The sequence below is a fragment of the Mustela lutreola genome, chromosome 2 (genome assembly GCF_030435805.1).
Source record: "Mustela lutreola isolate mMusLut2 chromosome 2, mMusLut2.pri, whole genome shotgun sequence".
In the NCBI taxonomy this organism is placed as follows: domain Eukaryota; kingdom Metazoa; phylum Chordata; class Mammalia; order Carnivora; family Mustelidae; genus Mustela; species Mustela lutreola.
This window is the reverse complement of record NC_081291.1, coordinates 26,796,731-26,820,877: the sequence shown is the minus strand read 5'-3', so window position 1 is coordinate 26,820,877 and position 24,147 is coordinate 26,796,731. Positions and strand designations below refer to the sequence as shown.

Genomic DNA, 24,147 nt, shown 5'->3' with positions numbered 1-24,147 from the left:
AAAGTCCCATCATTTCAGAGAATCTGGGAAGGTGGTTCCAGAGCAGCCTCTGGCTTCCTTCCTAGGGCTGAAATGCCTTCCAAGAGCCTCTGCCTCCCCGACCGTCAGGGCTGGTTGGTTGGCTGAGGGCAGGTCACCTAGCTGAGGTTGAGCCAATAGGATTCCTTTAGTCGGGAAAGGGCCGATAATCTTCTTCTTCTTCTTCTTTTAAGATTTTATTTATTTATTTGAGAGAGAGAGTGTGCAAGCACGTGCATGAGTAGGGGGAGGGGTAGAGTGAGAAGGAGACTCTTTGCCAAGCAGGGATCTTGATCCCAGGACCCCAGAATCATGACCTGAGCCAAAGACAGACACTGAACTGACTGAGACACCCAGCCACCCCAAGGGCCAAGAGTCTTAACTTGGGTCCAAGGCCTCCCTAAGGTCCTACTTATAGAACTCAGGAGACCTAGGAAACTTGAATGGGAAAAAAAATTACATCTTACTTTCACTAAGTTCAGACTGAAATTTAGCATTTCCTTTCTTTCTATTGGAAAGGTCAACAAGAGGGGGGCCTGGGTGGCTCAGTAGGTTAAGCTCCGCCTTCAGCTCAGGCCATGATCTCAGGGTCCTGGGATGGAGCCCTGCATTGGGCTCTCTGCTCAGCAGGGAGCCTGCTTCCCTCTCTCTCTCTGCCTGCCTACTTGTGATCTTTCTCTCTGTCAAATAAATAAATAAAATCTTAAAAAAAAAAAAAAAAAGAAACATCAATAAGAAACACTCAAAGCACACATCAGAAGCGTGATTCTGTCACCAACAAAGATCACAGATATTTTCATGTCACTTTACAGTTTTACATATACCTTAATGTATTATTTACTCTCACCTCTACTTTGAAATTAAGGTCCTTAGCAGACCATTGCCAAATCCTATGACTTCATGTATTCAGGAAGAGTGTGCTTATGTTACTATGTTACACATTCTCCTGAAGATTTCGATAACTCCATTTTAATGTAACTGATTTCTTTTATAACTCAGTGCATTTTATTTTATATGTTTAAAACATTATCCTGAGAACAGTCCCTGTAGGCTTTAGGAGATGCCCAAGAGAGTCCACGGCTCACAAAAGGTCAAGAGCTGCTGCTTGAGGGAGCTCAGAGCCCTGAGCCCACAGAGCCCGTGGCCAAGGATGGGAAGAGAGCCTGGTCAGCGGGAGGAAGGGCAGGGCTGAATGAAGGAATGAAGGAGAGGCCAGCAGAGAGGTACAAGAGAACCACACTTCCTGCCCCGAGGCCCGACTGATTTCCTGCCATGGATTTCTAGAAGGCGCTCCCACGCACCCATACAGATAAACTCCATTGACTGGAGCTAACTGGCCAGGCTTCCGTTCCCTACAGCCTAGGCATCCCCCAACAAGAAACACATCCTCAGCTGCCTCGTGATTACATACCAGGCTCCTGGGCAATGTAAGACACACCACACGATCCATTTTTATGGTCATCGAACGTAATCTCAGCCTTACTAGGGCCTTCGACAGCAATGGACAAGCCACCAGCACCTGCTTCCCGGGTCCAGATGCTGAATTCGGCTAAAGCAAAGAAACACCTGGTTAGCGACCAAGCTTGGGACATACTCTCTTCTAGCTCACACCTACGATGCTGGGTTCCATCTGCTCCCTTTTCTCTCCTTTAAGGCCAGGCAGAGCCCCAAGGAAGGGCATCATCGATGTTTTCGGAGCATCACCCATGAGAACATAAAGTTTGTGGGAAATCAGGCATCTCTGAACACACCCGACCGAGGCAGAAAAAGATGAGAACACTCAGTTTTGTCCCTAGAGATCTTCCCCACCAGCAACCACCACCACAATGGGTTTTGTAGAATTCCAGTGTGTTCCACCAAATGTCAGCACTGCAGGACGGTCTGCAAAGAGCTTCCTTAGCCTGCGTCCCTCTTAGATCCTCACATACCTAGTTACAGGCTCTATGGGTCTCTCAGTAAGCTTGTTTATTAGCTTTGGGTAAGTGGGTAATTCCTAATCATGTGTAGCCACAGAGGCCTTGTTTTCAAGAATGCCCCTTAATACCACCGTCAGAATCCCACACCCGTGAAGAACGTGGGGTGCTCACACCTGTAGGCTCCTCCTGTTCTCAAGTCATGAGCCTGCCCACAAGCTCACCTGGGACCCCTGCTTCTCCTCTCTCCAGGCCAGGGCCTCCCGCGCGGACCTTGTGGGCGCCCCCCTCTCCCAGTGGCCCCACGGTGAACTGGAAGGGGCTGCCGGTCACGTGCTGGCCGCGGTACTTGACGCTGACTGTGTGAACGCCCATCTCCTGGGGCACAAACCGGACACAATGCGAGTTCTTCCCCACAGACACAATCTCAGCCTCGGTGATGCGGCCAGAGGGGCTGGTGACATGAGCTGACATGTCACTGCTGTCGATTTCTGAAAGGGGGCGGAAGTTTGGGGAGGAAGAGAGCAGAGTTAGGGTGAGGGACCAAGGCAGAGCAGGCCATGCAGGGCAAGCAGCAGAGGGCAAGGTGGGGCAGAGGGCAGCCCAGGGTGGGATATGGGGTGCTCAGGCTTTCCTCCCACTCAGGCGGGATGCCTACCCTGTCTCCCTCAAACCCTGGGTTGCCGTGGCCACCATGGAGATGCCAGGGCCCCTCCAGCCACGCAGTGCAGAGAATGTTGTAGGGATAGTGACACTGTCTGCCCCACCGAGTACTTTTATAGACTTCCTAGCTAGCATTAATTCCACACAGCAGTTTCAAACCAGGGCCTGGAGCTGGTAAGTGACAGCAGGTAAACAGAAACCATTATAACAGATCAGATGTTCCTAAGCCAAAGGTGACACGTGCCCACCCATCATGCTTACTGGAGCTCTTTTCCATGGGTAGGTAAGGGGAGAAAATGCAAGAACTGTCACCCCGTACCTTCAAGAAGACTTGGCATTTCTTTGGAGGCAACAAGACAAATGCATTTAGAGAAAAAGTGAACCCACGTTGGTCACAACCACAAAGGGAAACTGTGCATAAGCCAAGCTTTGAGTGAGTCAAATACCAGAGGCCATGCTTTCAGAAGAGTGACGCCTCCGGTCACCAACCCTGGGACGCAGACCGCGTCTGTCACACCCTCGGTGCTCATGCCGGGCCAGTGACCGTGCTTGCACTGACGTGGTAGAGACAGGCACACCGCATGCTGGGTGACCACGTAATGCCATCACCTAGAGCCACATGAAGCTGCACTCGCCAGCCCTACAACGACCTGGGCTGAGCAGCCATGACTTTGAGCCCTGAGGACAGAGAAAGGAAGGGCGGTTGAGGAGAGGGTCGCCCTACATGGCCTGGGACCAGAGGACATCTGGGAACTGATGAGCTGTCTTCCATTCTAACCGAGGACAGAGGCTCATTTAGGTAGTGAGGGGGAAGCGAGTCTCACCCAGAGTCAGCTGGCACTGAGAAGGACCTGATCAGAGAAAAGAGGAGCCAAGAGCCAGGGAGACCTTAGGGAAAAAGTAACTGACCTGCTAGTTCCTCCGGAAACAGAGAACTTGCAAAATGAGGAATGTAAAGCAGACAAAAACACAGTCCATGTCACTAGGGACCCGAGAAATGGAACTGAAAACCAGATCTGTATTTTTCCACTGGATTGGTCAAAGTGAGAAGGAAACACTGCCTGGGGCTGGTGGGGAAATGGAGAGATGGGCACGGATCCTTTATCACGAGGGCGGTCTGTCTGCCAGGGTGGGGGAGCATTCAAATCACAGCAGCCGCGCCATCCGGCACAGCAGCCGGGACAACCATCCGACGTGCTGACGGACTGAGCACACAACGGAGAGCTTTACAGAGCCCCGGCTGTCGAAATCCGGGGATGGAAATGAGTGTGCGTGCGCTGAGACTACGTAAGGAAGGACAGTACATCAGGACATGGAAAGGAATCTTACGTCGTCACTAAAAATACGATGTGGAGGGGCGTCTGCATGGCTCACTTGGTCAAGCATCCACCTCTTGATTCAGGCTCAGGTCATGATTTCAGGGTGATGAGTTCAAGCCCTGTGTCGGGCTGCACGCTCAGTGTGGAGTCTGCTTGTCCCTCTCCCTCCACTCCTTCCCCCTGCTTGCTCGCTCTCTAATAAGTAAGTGGATAAAATTCTTTAAAAAAAAAAAAATGATGTGGGAGTATCAATAGATGACCAGACTCCAGTGTGCCAGTGTGTGAGAAGTGCACAGGCCATGGCTCCCAGGGGTGCTCCCTGCCCTGACCCCCGCATTCCTCACGCTCACCTGGGATTTTCAGGTTCAGGTCACAGATGCTCCCAACAGTGGCCACAGACGGGGCCCGACTGGTCCGAGTGATGCTCTCCTTGACTCTCCCCTCCCCGCTGATCTTCACGGTGAACGGGCTCCCTGCGAAAACCGAGAAGGCCCTGGTGAACAGCCCGGAGGCTGAGGCACGGCACTGACAGAAAACCCAAGCGCCACACAGGGAGGGCAGAGGGGGCCAGACGCACCAGGTACGTGCTCATCAGCGAACTTGGTGGAGACAATGTAAACGCCGGGCACAGTGGGGAAGTAGGAGACCTTGCAAGTGCCATCTTCCAGGTCCTCTGTCTGGATGTCCACTTTGCTGGGGCCTTCCACTGCCAGGGATATGCCACCATAACCTGCAACACGGTAGCCCGGGGCTGATGGCACCACAACTCACTGGGGAGGGGGAGCTCGACGCATGCAGAAGGAACGGAAATACAAGCTGTTATTTCCAGATGGTGGAAAGATAGAAACAGCAGGCAGCCCCAATCAGAGAGCCTCAGGCAGGGGAGCACGTGAAATCCCATAGCAAAAAACCTCTGAGCGTGGCTTTGACCACAGCTCCTGTCAAGGGTATGTATTAACATCCCATGGAGCCCCTGTCCTACAGAACCCGCTAGGGAAGACGCTCTGACCACACGCCTCCAAGAATGGCATGTATTCATCACCAGCTCCAGGTCTGAGAATGTGAATGTTCAAACTGCGCCCAGGTGTCTCCATCTAGCCGGGGAACCCCTAAGGGAGCAGATCCAAAGGTTTAACAACCTGAAGAATCAAGAGGGAGCATCGGCCCGCCAGGACCAGAAATTCTCGAGCTCTCTCCCCTGGGACTGTCACTTTGTCCAAAAGCCACCAAAATGGCCATGACGCAAGAAGGCAGACAATGAAGATATATATGGCCACATGGCATAGTGTGAAGAGGCCCGATCCAATTCAAGCCGTTTTAGAGAGCAAACAGGAAGAGATTCCACATTTCCATGAAAGCGCAGCTCAGCTGACACGATATTGGCCAGTTGGCCAACCTCCTCTGCTTGGGATGAGCCCAGGAGGTCCTGGAAAGCGGCTGGAGGGTGGGAGAACCCATCATGATAGATTTGTGACTTGTTTTGGCTCTGGATTCAGATGCCAGGAGCAGACAGGCTGTTCACTTCTGTAAAGCCTCAGTTTCTTCCTCTAGAAATACAGATAATACCCAGTTCACTGGGGATTGTGGGCCCTAAATGCTGATGCAGGTACAAGACCTACAACTTGAAGGATGCTCAGAGAGAAAGGGGAGGTGGTAGGATGAAAAGACAAGCAGCCCGAGCAAAAAGAAGACCGTTCCCGCAAGCCTTTCCCCAGGAACGTCTCCACACACCTGCATCCCTTGTGTCCACGATGAATTCAGACATCTCGAAAGTCCGGCCTTCCGACAGGCCACGGCCATAGACTTTGGCTCTGCGTGCATCACCGATCTCGGACTGGACCACCATGATGGACACGGGGCTGTTGGCCACATGGTTGCCGTTCTTCTTGATGCTGACCAGGTGCTCGCCCACCTCCCGAGGGATGAAGGAGATGCCTGCACCGGAGCATAGACTGGGGTTGGTAAGGTCCAGAGACAGGATGAAAGAGAGGAAGCAGGAAGGAGACACACGTGCAGGAATGAAAATGGACTTCCCTCCTGACTCTCCAGCAGCCCAGAGTGTCCAAGACGATGGTCAACAGCTCAATGCAGAAGCGCACGCGGACTCTTAGCATGTGCGACCCAGCTGCATGCTCTCATGTGCTATCAGGTCCCCAGGACGGGACTGGAGGAAAGCCCATCCCCCTCGATTCCCTTCCCCAGCCCCAGCCCCAGCCAGGAAGGCAGCCTGGGCTCACCGATGTGGTTGTTGGGCAGCCTCTTGAGGAGACAGGGCTCGTCGCGGCCGGATGGTGCCTTAATGCTGGCCGTCAGGGTGCTCAGGTCTGTCTCACTGATGTCGAGCAGGAAGTCCGCGGCAGAGCCCAGCTTCACCTGAGAGCAGCGTCTGCTGTCGTCTGGGAAACAAACCCCCCCACCGTGCAGTTCGGGTTACGTGTGGTCTCCCAGCCACACACCTTTTACGCAGGAGCACGGAGAATGAGTTACTCGGAGTTCAGTGAAAAAGCCCATCTGGGACCATGAGCAGACCTAACCAATGATGAGTGCTGGCTGATGGTGTCTGGGAACTGGCAGGAGACTCGAGGCTTCACGGGCCACTTTCTAAAGGCGTCTTTGCCAGCAGGAGGCACATGTCACCTCCTGCCTTGGACATTCCTCAGGCACAAGTACCTCATGCTCCACGTGGGACTGGTGACTGCCCACAGACAGGTCTGAACACCTCAGGGTCAAGAACCTTGCCTTTCTTATCTCCTTTATAACCTCCTGACACCATGATATGAACACAGCCAGCACAACAGACACTGGGAGTGTGGGCTTTGAATCAGATAACCTGGGTCTGAGTCCCGAATACCCACGTTATGAATTTGGCTAAGTCACTATCTCACCCGGTGTCAGTTTTTCCATCCAAAAAACGGAAAGGAAATCTATCCAGTAGTGATGCTGAAGGGTATCTCCGAGTTCACGTATTTTTTTTTTTTTTTAAAGATTTATTTATTTATTTGACAGAGAGATCACAAGTTAGGCAGAGAGGCAGGCAGAGAGAGAGGAGGAAGCAGGCTCCCTGCTGAGCAGAGAGCCCGACGCGGGACTCGATCCCAGGACTCTGAGATCACGACCTGAGCCGAAGGCAGCGGCCTAACCCACTGAGCCACCCAGGCGCCCCCGGAGTTCACGTATTTACGTGAATCATGGAGTATGTGAATGCCTCTGAGGGCCTGCTACTGGCATGCTATGGCCCGACTAGCACCAAACAAGGGCCGTCTGAAGGGTACTGTGAGCTTTCCCTTAGATTACTGGCTACTGGAGGAACTGGGCCAGCCCGAAGTTGACTTTGCACCCCAATTCCTCCCCAAGGAGTCTGGAAGTAGAACCTACACTTAGATGCCTAGCCTGCTGCCACAGGTCTGATGGGGAGAGGGGCTGTCCAGGCAGCCACACCTCCCCGTAGGCAGCCTCTCCCACCCGCCTACCCCCTAAACGAGCCAGGTAATCCTACCTGTGATCTTGGCTGTGAAGGGGCTGCCAGGGATGTGCTTGTCATTGTACTTGACCAGAATGCTGTAGTCCCCTGGCAGGGTGGGCAGATAGGTCACGGTGCATGTCCCATCTTTGTTGTCAATGCAGCTGATTTCAGCCTTGGAGGGTCCCTCGATAGCCAAGTCTAGGCCACCTGCAGATGGGAGGGAGGAGGGCGAGCCCTTAGAAAGAGTGTGTTCCCTTGTTTCAACAGAGATCACAACTCATCCAGGGTGGTCCCAATGCTGGGAACAAGAGGCTGATGCACGCCACGTGGGCCACCAAGGGGCATGTCAGAGCAAAGCAAATGACATGCCAAATCCGCCCACTGGAAAGACATTTCACCAGCTGAAATATTCACTATAAGTGACCTTCAAGATCTCTCTATTCTTCGGGATACATGGGACGTGAAAGGCGTCCAGCACACGAGCCACACATATAGGGGAGCCACACATAGGCTGTTCCTGCTGGTGGGGCACCAGGTGCCATCATGAAAATCCAGTAAGGACCACACATTTAGGGGCACCCGACTGGCTCAGTCAGCAGAGCATGCGACTCTCGATCCTGGGGTTTTGATTTTGAGCCCTGTGTTGGGTGTGATTACTTAAAAAGAAAATCTTCAAAAAAGGACCACAAACTGAGAAGTCTCCATGGTGACAAGGGGCACAGGCATGGAGCTGTATCTGGAATGGGCAGTAACTCAGGCAGTCTTCTAGATACATGTACACGTGCAAAAAAGAACAAAAGAACATCATCATCTACCAAAAAACATGCTTAAATTTCAGGCAAGTCCCATAAAAACATCTCACAGCATCAAACGGATTTCCATCAGAACACAAAGGACCTCAAAAGTTCTGCCTTGGGTGAAGACAGAGCAGCTCTACAGAAGAGACAGAGAAGAAAGGACAAGACAAATGCTACCCCTCAGCAGTCTAATTTTTAAAGCTGTCCCGGAACTGTGTCCACTCAACTCTCCAAACAGATGGCCGGAAGCGCAAAACCCACAGGGACCACACAGTACCTTCTCCTGCATCCTCGGTGACGATGGTGAAGGTGGCGGTTTTGTTGGCCACTCCATACACCAGGCCCGGACCATATGCAGAGACGCTCCCGCTGTTCGGGTAGTTCACATAGAACTGGAGCGGGCTTTCTGAGTTGGCAAAGAACACAAGATCGAGGGGGACTCATTGAGGGGAGCATGCATCCCTTGGATATCCAGTGTCTTTTTTTTTTTTTTAAGATTTTGTTTGTTTATTTGACAGACAGAGATCACAAGTAGGCAGAGAGGCAGGCAGAGAGAGAGAGGGGAAGCAGGCTCCCTGCTGAGCAGGGAGCCTGATGTAGGGCTCCATCCCAGGACCCTGGAACCATGACCTGAGCCGAAGGCAGAGGCGTTAATCCACTGAGCCACCCAGGCGCCCCAAGGACACCCAGTGTCTTAACATTCCCCTTAACAGCAGGCAAGGGCGGGGTCTCCCACACAGGGGCAGAAATCCAAAGGAGACTCCAGGACAGCTGACCATGCTGGGATACCCAAAGGGTCTACTCATAGTGCGCAAGAAAAATAATCCCAAAGGTTGATGAATAAGGGAAGAAACAGCTGACCATGTGAAGAAATGATTCACTACTGGATGGAACACAACAGGAGAAGTCTTTTGGGAAGGCCATTTGCTGCCCCTTTCAAAATGTAAGGCCCTATGAGGGCCCTAGTAATCTATCCCACACCTCAGACCCAGCCCTGTGCAAGGACTTCCACTTCCACAGTGCTCAGATCCAAGTTAGGAAAAGACTCCAGTGTCCAACAACAGGGGGCCAGTTACGTAAACATGGGTATACTGGCAGGTCGTTAAAAATAATGAATGAAGGGGAGCCTGGGTGGCTCAAAGTGTCTGATTCTTGATTTCGGCTCAGGGCATAATTTCAGGGCTGGGAGATGCCCTGAGATTCAGCCCTGTGTCTGTCTCTGCGTTGAGCGTGGAGCTTGCTTGAGATTCTCTCTCTCCCTAGCCTTCTGCCCCTCCCCCCCTTTGCCTGCCCACATGCAGGCACACGCACTCTCTTACAAAAAAAAAAAAAGAAAAGAAAAGAAAAGAGGGAGATCTGTGTGTATTAACTTGAGAGATTATTCATAACGTGTCATGTTAAAAAGACAAGCTGCTATATAATATTAATACCATTATCTCATTTCTTTGAAGGAAAAAACCCAGCAAAATTCTATGCATGTTTTGTAGGCACAGAGAGAAACATCTGAAAAGACTAACACCTCAGCAGTGGTAGTGAAAGGGAAAGAGAAAGACATTTTTTACTTTCTCTTTATCTGCATCTTTAGAATATTTAGATACAAGCAGATAACATATTTTTGCCTTAAATAAATATTATGCACACATGTATGTATGAACTACAGCAAACATCAAACTGGAGAACTATTTGCGACTTGTATCACAAAGGACTAATCTCTCCAGTATTTAATTTGTTCTCAGAAAGTGATATGACAAAAGCCAATCACCCAAAAGAAAAACCTGGCCAAGGAAACAAGCGCTCAGTTCACAGAGAAAGAAATACAAACGGTACTTAGACATATAGAAAGTTGCTCAGTCTCATTTGCAAGAGACATACAAAGAAACACAGAGATACTGTTTTTCTGAATGGTCTGGCAAAGATCCAAAATCTGGTAGAAAGCAAGTGCTCATCTACCTTGCTGGTGCATGTGTGGATGAGGGGAGGCAATTGTCAAGATTTGTCTTGACAATTTGTCAACATCTATCAAAATGACAGTTGTCTCACTCTCAGTCTCACAGAACAAGCTGAGGGTTGCTGGGGGGTGGGGGGTGTGGAGAGGGTGGTTGGGTTATGGACATTGGGGAGGGTATGCGCTATGATGAGTGCTGTGAAGTGTGTAAGCCTGATGATTCACAGACCTGCACCCCTGGGGCAAATAATACATTATATGTTAATAAAAATAAAGACAGTTATCTCTGTGGCCACAATACATGCCTTGAGAATTAAACCTCACAGCTGTACCTTTGTGAGTGTGAAATGATGGATACAAAGGCTATTCACTGCTGCCTAATGACAGCAAAAGGCAGGGGAGACCCTCAAATCCTCCAGTGAGGGTAAGGGTGGAATATACCATGCTCACCCCAACGGTGCAACACCACAAACATGCTCTATCATTCGGAGCATAAAGCTCTCCCAGATACACTGTCAGATGGAAAAGGACGAGCTCAAAATGATGTGCAGACTTTGCTATTAATGCACGAATGGGAAAGGGCTTAAGAATCCATATTTCTCATTTGTCTGTAGGGTCTTAAAAATATTCTGAAGTCCAATGTAAAAAGTTAACAGCAGTCAAGTTCAAGGAGAGGTCAGGTGGGTGATACAGGCAGGAAGGAAACCTTTCCCTGTACCGTTTTTTAAACCATGTGGATATGTTGCTTCAAAATATTAAATTAAAAAACAAAACGATTTGAACATTTAAAAAAAAAAGAAAAAGAAGAACAAGAATAACACTGTGTTGGTTGATGGACATGAAATCTGAGCTGAGTTTCCTTGTCAAGGTCAGTGTGAACATAAGGCAGCTTGTCCTCTCCTTCCGCCCCAAAACTCCACACCACACCAGGCTCTGCAGGCCAGGCTGGAAAGTCCCTCCGGGAGCCTCACATTCTTCTCCCAGCATACTCTCTGACCACGCTCGGCACAGTGACAAAGACAAACAATCATGGACCTAAGGGCGTGAACTGTGACCCAGGACGCTAGGCTGTGTTGTCCCTCTGGAAAAGTAGCTGGATCTGCTGGGGTCATAGGCTATTTGGTTTCATAGCGACTCCCACACTGCATTCCTGATCCTGCCACTGAGAATTATTTCCCATGTAGCAGCTAACTACACATCTCTGCAAACCTCCCAGATACCAAGGCCCAAGTCATGCCGTCCTGTGAGCATGCTGCCCAGGTGCAGAGCCCGACTCACCAGGGATGTGGCTGCCCATATATTTGATGTGCATTTCATGCAGCCCGACCTCAGTGGGGGCGTATCGGACCGTGACTGTGCCATCCTTGTTGTCCACAATCTCAGGTGTGGCCGTCTTCCCGGAAGGCATGTGGACCTCTCCTGCGGGAGAACAGGCAGACAGGGCAATGAGCACCCCAGGCACTTCCCCCGGAGAAGCTCAGTGCAAAGGCACAGGTGGTCTTCAGATCAGAGGGCACTCCCTGCTGCCTAAAGCATCCAAGACAGGACAAGGACAACAGGAAAACAGAGACATGTCTACCTCTATTTTGTTCCCTTTTCCTTCCACAAAATGCAGCAGGCAACTCCAGTAAAGGGTTTTCTACCTTTGTACTTGCAAGTGAGCAGCTCAAACTAGACTAGAAAAGACCACGAGCCAAGTAGCAGAGTCAGCTCAAAGAGAAATGGGCATTAAAAGGAGGCTGGGAGAGAAAGGTAGGCTTGTACAAGAGACGTTGTAGGAATGTCACCTCTGGAAAGGTGTGCGCATAAGACAAGGCAGGAAGAAAGGTGGGACAGGAACCTGACAGTCGAGAGGTATCTAAATACAGTGGTTCGTAACCTGGAGAGAGTGCCTGGCCTTCTCTAGGATGTGATGCAAGTCCTAAACGAAGCAGCCCCTTCAGAGACACACATATATACAGTGAACATTCTGCCGTCTCGGGGCTCAGGGACCAATCCCCTACAGCAAGAAACAGGGATGCTGGGTTCAGGATGGCAGATATCAGGGACAGATGGGACCACCTCCTGAGCAACGTTCTGGAAAGCTAATGCAATCTAGGGAGAACAAGGTGGCTTTCGTGACTGTGCTTACCGGTAATTTCCCCTTTCCTGACCGCAAACGGAATGACCAAGTCGAAAGGCTTGAACCCCAGGCCGTTCATGTCACTCACGGGGACATAGGCCTCTTCGGTCACCTAAAAACAGGAAGCAGTCATCACTGGGTAGAGCGGACCATGGCGTGGGCTGATGAAGCAACAGAGGGCAGAGAGCTGGGAATCCTGCAAGCCAGTGTAGCCGGGATCTGGGGATGTGGCTGCCGTCCATGTGGGATGGCCTCTGTCTAACACCCTGGGGCCGAAGCAGAGCCTGGGGTACTGGAGAAGTCATGCTGACCAATTGCTAACGATCGCTAGGCGTTCTGCTTGCAGAATTCCCAGCAGGGCTCACGGGGGCATGGGAAAGTGAGAGAGAGCAATGTCTGTGGGTCCCAAGAGGCTCCACCTGGAAAGGTTTAGTTGTGGCCTGGAAAAGAAGGTGCGTTTTAAGTGGCAGAAAGTAGCAGCGGGTGGCTCTCCCCTGAACAGAAACCAACTGTGCGAGGGGCAGCTGTGCGAGTCAGCAGGAGGGCTGAGGACAGTCTGTGTTTCTCCGAACCGCAGAGACAAACGACACCGAGCGTGATCACAGACATGACGGCTGGAGATTCGTGGAGCGCAGACGATGACACAGGTGGGTCTCTTTACAGAGGAAGCGGGGGATCATTGTGACGGACTGATCAGTGGGGGCGGGGCAAACCAATGACCAGGACACCCAGAGGGCTTAAGCAATCCCCAGAAGCAGGCTGCAGCTTTCTGAAATGAAGGCTGAGTAAACACAGAAATGCCAAAAAGGGGGGAAAAAAAAAAGTGTACCCAGGGCCTGAATCCGGGGGAACAGGCATTTACCGGAGCCTCCTCCACAGCCTCGACTTCCCCATCCGTGGCCTGGTTGGTGGCAAATGGAGATTAGTCGGGAATCACACGGAAGGGACGCTGCTACTTTAGTAGGTCCTACAACATGAGGGCCGCTTCCTCTCCAACGGCTCTGTCTCATACAGCAGGAACCACTTGCTCTAGCGGGCGCCTACAACCTTCCTCGCCTTGTGGAGAGCAATGTCAAATCCACATGCCCTTGAAACCCATGACCCCACTTCTAGGAAGCTGGCCCAAAGAAATGCTAGCTGGAGAGTCTGTAGTGATACATGCAGGATTCTTTACCCGGGCTGCTTGTGGTCCTGAGAACTTGGAGGTACCTAAAACACCTGCCAGGGAGTCTGCTAATTATGCAAACCTGTACTTGAAAAAGCTACGGAGTCTGATGAATGAAAGGGGAAGGGTACCTCTGACACTCGGAGGGACCAAGACGAGTTGTAAAGCACTGGGTAGGAGCCGCCCCGTGCACAAAGCTGATGGCTTTGTTGTGCCAACAGCGAAAAAGGAACACCAGTCCCTTCTGCGGCACAGAACTGGGAAAGAGGTCTCCTGTTACTTGATAAGTGCCCATGGTATTTATGTTTTAAAAGTCTTTATAAATTCATTTTTTTTTTAAACCACAGACTTCACATTCCTGATCCCATCGACCCGGTAAGGGAGGGATCTCCCTCTTCTCCCATCATCAACAGCAAGAACTGAAAGGCCCTCCTGCTGGGAGGAAGGCCAACATGCCTGCTTCACTCCTCTTTGTGTATTTCAGCATCTGCAGAGAGCATCACCATTTGGAACAGCCCTACCCCCACCTCAGGGCTCTCTCCCGGTGGAGCTATGCAGGGACATACTAGTCAAAGATCTTTCAATGGCCACTCTATGGCCTTTGACCCAGGACTTCTCAGCGGGGACGAGATGAGCAGAAACACCGCTAGACCCATGGCTGTGTGATCTATTTAACTGAACCAGCCTGCTGGGGCTCCTTGAGACAAGAGCTCTGAAGGCAGTACTGGGTGCTTGTGTCCTTCTGGCCACAAGTCTGTAGAGGGAGGCAGGGAATCCATGTGTAGAGAAAGTCCACCTGGGTAAGGCTAGAGAGAGCTTGGCATGGAAGACCCAAACCAAAAAAAGACCCAAACCAGGTACTAGAGGTGACCTCCCAGCTGAGGGGACATTTATTCCCACTGAATCTGGTGGCCCCCACTTCAGGTCCCTGGCTCAGCAGCTAAAATGGCCCTTGGTATTTCCACACTGACTTTCTCACTCAGACCCGCCTCACCCATCCTAGCTCGTTGCACCTGCAAAGCCATGACCTCTGCCCGGGGGCCGCTCCTCCATGCTGCCCTGTTCCAATCAACCCCATAAAACCCAAAACAGATTCTTAAAATTACACCTGGGACCCTTCTTGGGAAGTAAGAATGACAGAAACTCTCTAGCTGCATTTCTTTCTGCCTTCAAAGGAGAACACTCCCAAATGAAGTGTCAAAGTTGAGAGGCACTTACATCCTTGAGACAAAAAAGAGCCTCCAGATCTCTGCCAGGATGTTTACAGATAAACAAACATCTATGGAAAGGGAAAAAAGCTACAACAAATGAGAGACTGCTTGGAAGGAGGCAAGGCACAGGCTTCTGTTTGGAACAGGGTCCCTTCTCTGTTGCTGCATGAAGTGAAATCATCCGAAGGGACTCCACAGGCTGTGCATGGGGCTAGGCCACTGAGGCCTAAGGACTTTGTGGTCAAGCATGGCTGCTGCCCATGGCATCGAAGGACACCGTGTAAGGGGCCCTCAGTGGTTGTCCACAGCAGGCACGCTGGGCACCGTGAACTTCAATCTGGGCCCTGTTCCCACACCTCATCTGCAAGAGAGCCAATGATGCTTGGCTTTAAGGATCAAATGAGGTTTCTAATCTTGTCCTGACTGAAGAACCTTCTTTATCAGAGGAGAATCCAAGAGTCACTTGTTGAAAACTAAGGAGCCTCACCGTTCTGGACCATAATGGTGTCCCTTTCTTCTAGATGTTCCTATTTCCTAGGTCTATGCAAAATCTCTGTCTTTCCCAAACAAAACTGGAGGCACTTTGTGTCCCGGGATATGGGTCAAGTCTCCAGACATAACGGCATCAGGAATCTCTCTCCTCCAGGCCGTGGAGATGAGGGAGGAGGAAAAGCTAGCAGAATAAAAAATTGTGCTGTCTTACTTACACGCATTTTCTTTTTTTTGTCCAAGTATATCTTTCTGAACTGGGCTTTGGCCAGGACATTGCCCAAGACCCTTAGCCTGATGGATACTTCGATGGCCAATAAGATTCCTTAAAAACTCTAACAGCCAAGAGCTTCTGGATTTCTAGAGATTACTCTAGGACTCAACAAGGTCATGACTGCTGAGGAAAAAATTTTTAAAGAAAAAAAGTGGAAGGGGATGTTCTAGCCAGGATTTAACAGAGGGCAGCTGTTAGCTTTTCTGTCAGACCAGGGCGCTCTAGGGAAGGAATGTGGCTTACCATGACAGTGAAGGGGCTGTTGGGGATATCAACGCCGCCAAAGCGCACGTAGATGACGTAGGTGCCTGGCTTGGCAGCTGTGTAAAAGATGTCGTAGGTGCCATCCTCATTCTCAATGACGTCGGCCTCAGCCTCAGTGCCGTCGGGGGTCAGAACCGTGCAGGTCACCTTCCCTTTCCCAGCGGTCTTGGCATCCACCACAAAGCCCACTTCCTCACCGGTTTTCACGGTGGAGGCAATTCCAGGACCTAGAGAACAGTTCCGGAGAAAAGACTAGAAGCTCCAGCCACAGAGAGCTGCCCTGGGGACCCCAGAACAAAGCACGCATTGGTGCAGAGTCCGCATCTGTCCATGCCAGATCTTCGACGGCCACCACACACAGGGTGGTCCTGGGGACCCCAGAACAAATCACGCATTGGTGCAGAGTCCGCATCTGTCCATGCCAGATCTTCGACGGCCACCACACACGGTGGTCCTGGAGACCCTGGGGGTCGGAGGAAGGGGCTGCTCCCTGTGGGAGTGGGGGGCGCTCTAGTACTTAAGAGACAAGCTGGGAGTGTCAACCGATGTTAGACCCAGCTTGCTGGCATTCAGGGGTCAGAGGGGATGGTCAACTTCCACAAGCAGACGTACAATGGGCACTTCCTTGAGGGCCAGGTACACACAACATTGAACCACACACGGTCTCTGCTGTCGGCTGTTCATTATGAACAGGCAGACATTTGCAGGCCAGGCACCAAGAAAGACGGCTCAATGTGCTGTGGGAACACTCAGTTATAGAAAAAAGAGTCAGCCGTGCTTTAGAGAAGTGTCCCATAGCTCATTTCTATAAAGAAAGTTCTATGACTTTGTATCCCAGCACTGCCACACTGATGGGGGCGAGAAAAGGGGAATGGCTGATTCTGAAGCACAGGCGTGGCTGGCTAGAGGACACTTTCCACCTCTGCTCCCAAACCACGACCAGTCTCTCTCTGTCTGACTGGGGGCACCCTTTACACAGGTTCCACATCAGGGAGTGCAGATGAGTGAACCAAAAAGCATGCTGGCAAAAAAAAAAAAAAAAAAAAAGGCAAGAAGCAACAGCGAATGCTAAAAACATATTGTTCAGAGCGGGAATAGTAGAAGGGAGCCTGGGGCCAGTCCATGGAAGGCCCTGAACGACAGAGAACAGTGGCCTCTCGGAGCCCCCAGGATGAGCAAGTATCCTGTTCAGGATTCTGCCCCAGCAAGGGACAGAACAGAGCCTGGAGAGCAAGGAGTCAGTCCCCACCCAGTATTATCATGCCCCAGGTTAGTCACGGCAATCCAGTCGTTCCTGGCAGATAGCACAGACCTAGGAGGTGGTGGATTGGATTGGCCAGTGGTTCAAAATTTCCCAGCGTTTGAGCCCCAACTCGCCAAGCTGAGCAGTTTACAACTTGCTCTGAAAGCGAGAAATTCTTCCTCCGTTCAGAACAAGCTATGAGAGAAACAGGTCCATCCAGGTTGGACCTACGTTGAATTTAAAGAGAAGCCAATCTGTTTCACTTCAGAGATGGGGATTCATGTTTTGAAATCTGCTGGAGCAGCGTCAGCAAGAGCTGTTCTTAGAAATGAAGGGCCTGTGATGGTCTCGGTCACATCTCAGAAACTGAAGGAAGTGTGATGTTCAAATATTTCTGGAGACATTCTAAGAGACGTAGGCACAGGCTGAAGTGCTGAGGAAAAACCCAGATCCTCGAATGCATTCTCTAATGCTGACCTGAAATGCTCTCAAATAAATCTTGAAAAATTAAACCATCTCCTCATGAAAGGAAAGGCATATATTTGCAGCTTTTCGTGGGACCTACCACCACAGGTGAGATCTCCACAAAAGCACCCACTTCAAAAGTAACATAATAACAGCTTCCATGTGCCTGGTACCATGCTAAACATTTCTCCTACCTGACCTCATATAATTTTGCAATAAACCCGTGAAACAGTCTCTGATCCCAAGAAGAGTTTCTTGAATTGAAATGTTCTCAGAAAGAGCTTCCATCGAAGTTTGACCAAAGCTCAGAGTGGCTAAGCAACTTGCCCTAATCACACAGCCACTGAGGGGCAGAGAAGGATTGGCCCCTGGCTTACTGACTCCAAAGCCCACACTCACCCGTGGCCAGGCACTTGCTGGCATCTCCCGTCTGTGTGGCCCGGATGCGGTAGGGAGACAATGGGATGTCGTCCCCCCCGTAGGTGACCCCAATCATGTAGCGTCCAGTCTTGTCAGGGATGTAGGTGACGGCGTACGTGCCATCTTCATTGTCATGGACAATGGCTCTTTTGGGTTTTCCCTCTTGGTCCTGTGAAGCACCGAGAAATGCTATTTAGGGTTTTGTCATCAAGATGTAGAGACCACTCATGGGAAAACAAGACACATTTTGCTTATTCATTGGTGCCTCTATTCCAGAGGAGACAGAATTAATGGCTTAACACAATCTTTTTTTTAAAGATTTTATTTATTTATTTGGCAGACAGAGATCACAAGTAGGCAGAGAGGCAGGCAGAGAGAGAGAGGAGGAAGCAGGCTCCCTGCTGAGCAGAGAGCCTCATGTGGGGCTCGATCTCAGGACCCTGGGATCATGACCTGAGTTGAAGGCAGAGGCTTTAACCCACTGAGCCACCCAGGTGCCCCAACACAATCTTAATTATAGTTTTGTTTTGGGGGGCTCATGGGTGGCTCAGTGGTTTAAAGCCTCTGCCTTCAACTCAGGTCATGATCCCAGGATCCTGGGATCCAGCCGCGCATCGGGCTCCCTGCTCAGCAGGGAGCCTGCTTCTCTGTGATCTCCGTCTGTCAAATAAAATCTTAAAAAAAAAAATCTTGCTTTGGTGGGGCAGGGAGGGGAGAGGGTCACACCCTATGGACATTGTCAATTTTTAGGAATTCTACGGTCAAGTAAACAAGAACTGATTCAGCTCTGAATCCAACCAAATTCAGGGAGACAAGGGGGACAAGGTCCCTGCTCCTATATCACCACATCCACTCTCCTTCTTCCCTTTAGTAAAAAATTCCCAGTCCTTGGCTGGGGGCAGCTCCCACTTGCTAGCAAACTCTTCCCCGAAGTATGGCCTTGGGACTTGTGACAAAGTGCCAGTAAATAAATGAGAGGGAAGTGGAAGTCACAGAGAGCTGGTCAAGACCGCTGATTGAGTTGAAGGTCCCCTTTCCCCTTCTGCCCTTCCTTCTCTTTGTGGCCTGCCATGTGCATCAGCTCGTGGTCCAGGAGGAAACCTCAGGACAGAAGCCACACGCTAGGACCGAGGAGCGGGAGAGCTGGAGTCGGCTTCCTTGCCGAGCCACACAGTACCCAGGTGGCTTGCCTCCGGGCTTCCTTCAATAGAGAGATTAATCCCACGGTTGAAGCCACTCTCATTTGCGGGGGTATTGTGATATACAGCGCAACCTAGTCTTAACTAATCTGATGAGTAATTTAAAACATTTTAAAACAAAAGCAGAGGAGCAGATAGAGTAGAGATCAAAGTACACGAGATTCATCCAAATGTGGTACTTGGAGCTACCCCTTCAGACCTCTCATTCAGGCAAGCATGTTTGTTTTCTTACACAATGACCGGTTCTCTGATGGGGGGTCGGGGGGATCATCAAACATTTGCATCAGGCCAGAAATCGGTCATTAAAATCTTATTCTTATCCCTGACCAGGAAGTTAGGTCTTCATTAATCGAATTTGACTCTAGAAAATAACTCAAAGTTACCGTGATCTGAACAGCAAGCAGGCCTTCCCCAGCATCTCTGGCATCAATTGCAAACTCCACAGGCAGACTGGCAGGCACACCATAGGAACTGAGGCCAGGGCCACTGGCCGTCACTTTGCTGGCATCATATGTGGGAAGGACCTTGACCTTGAAGGGACTTGAAAGACACATACACATGCTGGGTGAGTGCCAATACTATCAACCAGCTACATTCGATCTCTCTTACACAAAGAGGCAGGGCTTGAGAGGGAGGATTTCTACAGAAGGTAAGACAGCGAGTGCCTTATGTACCTTAAGTCTAATAGAAATTTACAAGCATGTAACCATCATATGCTTTCCCTGAGTGCACACCATGGGATACACACTAATCCTCAACTTGGTTTGGGAGACACAGGTAACTCGCTTTTGTCATGCTAAGAAAATGGTCACCAAAATGGGAAGGGACTGTTGGAATTAGGAAACAATGTTGGAATAATAAAATTAATGTCTTATCTCATCCTCTTCTATTCTTAGCATGCCTTAGATGGTGAACTACCTATTAGCAAAGTAATACATAAATGTAATTTATAAATTACAGATTTCTACATACCTAGAGCTATATGTATATCTCTATATAAAACATATATTGGGGTTTGGGTAAATTCTTTTCATCTTAAGGAGTATGAAAAGAATCCCTTGGAGGCTGTCCTGACAGAGGAAGGAGTATAGCAACATTTCATATTAATGTGAATGAGGAATGACGTTTCTATCCAATACCTTCTGGGAACATACTGTCAACCAAATCCTCAAGTAAAGAAGTAAAAAAGTAAAAATCTTTGCCCTCATCAGAGAACTACTTGTAAGGTCACCAGAAAGACAACGTTGATGAAATAACACATTCCTTGTTTCTTCAACTCCTTAATTCCCAACTAAGATTCCCAACTAAGATTCCCAACTAATCCTAAGATTCCCAACTCCTTAATTTCAGCTCATCTTTAAATTAAATATGGGCAAAAGGACAAAGCAGGGGGATACAGGATATCAAGAGAGAAGCAGCCACAGGTATCAAGGCTAGTATGTTCTAACACCCGTGCAGAGATAGCCTGCAGGTTCTCACTGATACCTGCTGATGAGGAAGTTGGGTGGGTAGATGGATGGATGGATGGTTGGTTGGAAAGACGGATAGATGGATGGGCAGATGGATGGATGGATGGACGGATGGTTGGATGGACGGATGGATGGACGGACGGATGGATGGATAGTTGGATAAATGAATGGCTGAATGGGTCACCAGGACAGTGCTGGCCAAACCTTCAGAGGGCTGGAGTTCAGGCTGGTTCTGACCCCCTTCTGTAAGTGTCAGAAGCTTACCTACGAGGTATCTCTTCATCAGCATATTTTACTGAGACCATGTAAGGCCCCTCCTGGGATGGTGTGTAGGTCACCGTATGTGTGCCATCCCCATTGTCCACTACGTTCACCGGCTCCACCAGGCCTGAGAACAAAAATGAGACATCTGAGGAACTGCACAGACTCTCCTTCACTCCACCCTGGGCTGAGTCTGAAATAGAATCACATTCATCCCAAGACCTATTGGTTTCCAATGAGGAGACACATAAAGGCAGGGGAGGCCATAATCAGTGGCCCAAGAAATCACAGGAGACAGGATCCCCAATTCATGGTTGCAGAAATGACCCCAAGAGACACCTTTAGCTTTCTGATGGCTGAAGTACACTCAGTCAGCCCTCGAGTGCAATTAAGGAGACTGCCATGCTTGCGTGAAGATGCATGTTGCAGGCACGCTATCCCTTTCCAAGCTGGTGAGGTATGCTTGGGATGTGGCCATTTTACTCTATAGCAGAGGAAGGGCCAAAGAGACCACAACTCTGAGAAGCAGAAGTTAACCAATGGATTGGCCAAGCAAATGGATGGCCACCTAGAGCACAGACCAGTAGGATGCCAGCAGGCTGAGTGTTAGGTGCAGGGCAGGTGAGGGTGCCCATTCCATCGGGGGGGGGGGATCTTCAAAGTGATGCCTACAGGGGTCAGCTAGAGACCGTGATAAAGCATAATCGAGGCATGCATTGCATTGGTAGATTATAGATCCTAGTTCTGGCCATGAGTATTGGGGATGGGTCGACTGAGGGTAGGCTGCTCATTAAGCAAAGCAGATGAGGCAGGAACCAGGCAATTTTGGGGGTGAGGACAGCAAGAGGCATTCAGCATAATTAGAGCAGCAGCCAATAGGAAAATGCAAACCTGTCTCCGTAAAGTCACCCTTCGGGTCACCTTTAAAGAACTCTGAAATGGCTTTCAAAGGGCTGCGCCAAGACTGGGAATCCATCTCATCAGCTAAAATTAAAAGGCTGTTACTTCCGAGTCCTCCAGAATAATATAATAGCAGTAGATATCTAAGTAAAGCCTCCCTCCCTCTGTCTCTCTCTCTCTTCCACACACACACAGGTCTTAAAGCTCAGTAACTATGCAGAATCAGATTCCAGCCCCATGACCTCATTTCCCTCAAACCACATCTGCCCTGAGCTTCAAAAGGCATAACCTCCTGCTGAACCCCATTAAGTAGAAAGTTCCTCTTCAAAGAAGGAAGCCCCCGTTTGCTACATCTATAAAGCCAAGAACACATCACCAGGGAAAAATCCAGATAACTTAAGAAATTAAGGAGAGAATGGCTCATTTTTCAGTGCCGGAAGAGGAAATGTGATTGCCTGCCAAATAAGGTAAATCTCAATGCACTGCAGGGCTCTGTCCCAAAATGGCCTGCTCGTCATACCAAACCCCAGTTCTAGGCTGCCAATAGGGCAGGCCGAATTGTCAACAGAGGCCATTTCCCAAGAGACCCTCTCCCTCCAGGAAGTGGGGACAATGACAAAAGCCATGTCACATGGGTTGCGTATCTGTCATTCCCAGAGATTTGGATGTATTGCACATGGGCACCAAGGCACCTCAAAGAGAGTTATCACCTCTAAACCCATTGCCCACCCAAACTCCAGACCTCAGTCACCTCACAAAGGCTGACACACGCATATGAGAGCACAAATACTACTTGCCTCACTACTTAAGTGAAAATTGAAAAAGACACTTAGAGCCGCCTTATTAAATGTGGGAAGAGACCACTAGAGACACAGGAGGTCTGCCTGCTTTCTAAAAGCAGCTTTGGGGCATCTGAGTGGCTCAGTCGGTTAAGCATCCAACTCTTTGATTTCGACTCAGGCCTTGACTGCAGGGTCAAGAGAATGTTCCGTGCTCAGCACAAGTCTGCTTGAGATTCTGCCTCTCCCTGTGCCTCTGCCCTTCCCTCTCCACTCACAAGTGTGCACATGTAAGCATGCATGTGCACACTCTGTCTCTCTCAAAATATATAAATACAATATTTAAAAATAAATAAATAAAAGCAGGCACTTCTCCTGTTTAGCTGGAATACGGAGCAATAAAGTAATTTAGCAAATTTAATTTTAAGTTCATGACCAAACTCAAAAGTCAAGTGCCCACTGAGTCATGGCTGCCCTCACCTGTGGCGAGGGTGTTGGCAGGACGCACTCACCTCGTGGGCCCAGGACCCTCACTTCCAGAGGAGCCAGGCCGGCCTTGCTGCTGTCCACTGTAAAGGACTGTGAGATGCGGGCTCGGACACCAGAGCCCAGCCCAGGGCCAGCAACCTTGACCTTGCTAGGGTCCACGACATCCTTCACAGGAACTCTGAAGGGACTGCCTGGAGAAGAAGTCACAGGATCCTGAGCACAGCTCTCCTAGTGAAAGATGACCTGCCTCATGTGTGCCCAGAACTTCCCCACAGCTCCCCAGGGGCCCTGCCTGGCTGTGTGCTCCCACACGCACCCACCACATGCAGCATCGGGCTGCGAGCTGGGCCCAGAGGGTTTCATGGCCCTGGAGGAACCCACAGTGCAGGAGAAGGTGGCAAACAGGCAGCTGTGACATCACATTCAACAGAGGCTGGGGCCATGTACAAGCATCAGTAGAACACTTAGAAGGCAAGGAATCTGGTCTTCAGGGGGCCAGAGGCAGCTCTCCAGGGACAACTAACCCGAGACAAGAAAGTGAGCAGACAGCACCCAGAGAAGCAGATGGAGGGGGTTTCAAGCACAGTGATGGGGGGGGGGGATACAGGGCCCTGGAGGGGAGGGAGAGCACAGGCTGTCAAAGACGCTGAAGGAGGACGCTCAGCGGTGGAAGGAAGGAGTGAGTGCAGGGGGCTGCAGAGGTTGGGAGCCCTTCCAGCCCGCATCTAATACCCTCTCCCCAAACCTCTCCTGAGGGCTTCCTGGAGTCCTTCCCCTAAAACGTAGCCTGCTCCTTCCCAACATGAATGGCCTGCTTGGTTCCCTGGCCATTGGGTGAAGCCTTGCTTTCTCCTGACCGTTGTCAGCTGTGGTCCTCCTGCATGGCTGACCCCACAGGTGGCTCTGGGGTCTCCGACTCTTTGAGGGTACTGGTTTTAAAGACCAAGGGTAAGCAGGGGCACCTGGGTGGCTCAGTCAGTTAAGCATCTGTCTTTGGTTCAGGTCATCATCTCAGGGTCCTGGAATCAAGCCCCACACCAGGCTCTCTCTCCCAAATAACTAACAAAATCTTAAAAAAAAAAAAAAAATCCAAGGAAACAGAAAATGCTGTGTGATCAGGATTTGCAAGAGAAGCACTAAAGAGAATAACTAGGGCTGGGCCAGGGTCCCTCCTGGGATTCCCCCACCAAGGGGACTAAATAAGACCTCTGAGAGGTGAGCTGGAAACAGGAACCTCAGAATCCCTAGCACCATGCCTCCTTGGGCAACCAAGCCCATC

General features: G+C 50.3%; 1 protein-coding gene across 4 annotated transcripts in view; it reads right to left on the bottom strand.

Annotated features, from left to right (window-relative positions):
* FLNB (filamin B) overlaps positions 1-24,147 on the bottom strand; it is a 146,267-nt gene that overhangs the window by 14,013 nt on the left and 108,107 nt on the right. The window contains exons 25-41 of one of the 4 annotated variants that reach the window (XM_059161308.1): positions 22,892-23,059; positions 21,592-21,684; positions 20,704-20,827; positions 19,354-19,510; positions 17,751-17,940; positions 15,623-15,870; positions 13,070-13,141; positions 12,250-12,352; positions 11,397-11,537; positions 8,451-8,579; positions 7,410-7,583; positions 6,151-6,309; positions 5,645-5,848; positions 4,491-4,643; positions 4,264-4,386; positions 2,156-2,422; positions 1,430-1,567 (exon numbers count right to left, since the gene is read on the bottom strand). In XM_059161308.1, the coding sequence (XP_059017291.1) occupies positions 1,430-1,567; positions 2,156-2,422; positions 4,264-4,386; positions 4,491-4,643; positions 5,645-5,848; positions 6,151-6,309; positions 7,410-7,583; positions 8,451-8,579; positions 11,397-11,537; positions 12,250-12,352; positions 13,070-13,141; positions 15,623-15,870; positions 17,751-17,940; positions 19,354-19,510; positions 20,704-20,827; positions 21,592-21,684; positions 22,892-23,059 (2,643 nt within the window). The remainder of the gene's footprint in view (positions 1-1,429; positions 1,568-2,155; positions 2,423-4,263; positions 4,387-4,490; positions 4,644-5,644; positions 5,849-6,150; positions 6,310-7,409; positions 7,584-8,450; positions 8,580-11,396; positions 11,538-12,249; positions 12,353-13,069; positions 13,142-15,622; positions 15,871-17,750; positions 17,941-19,353; positions 19,511-20,703; positions 20,828-21,591; positions 21,685-22,891; positions 23,060-24,147) is intronic. The other 3 variants (XM_059161309.1, XM_059161310.1, XM_059161311.1) reach the window with 3 other exon arrangements.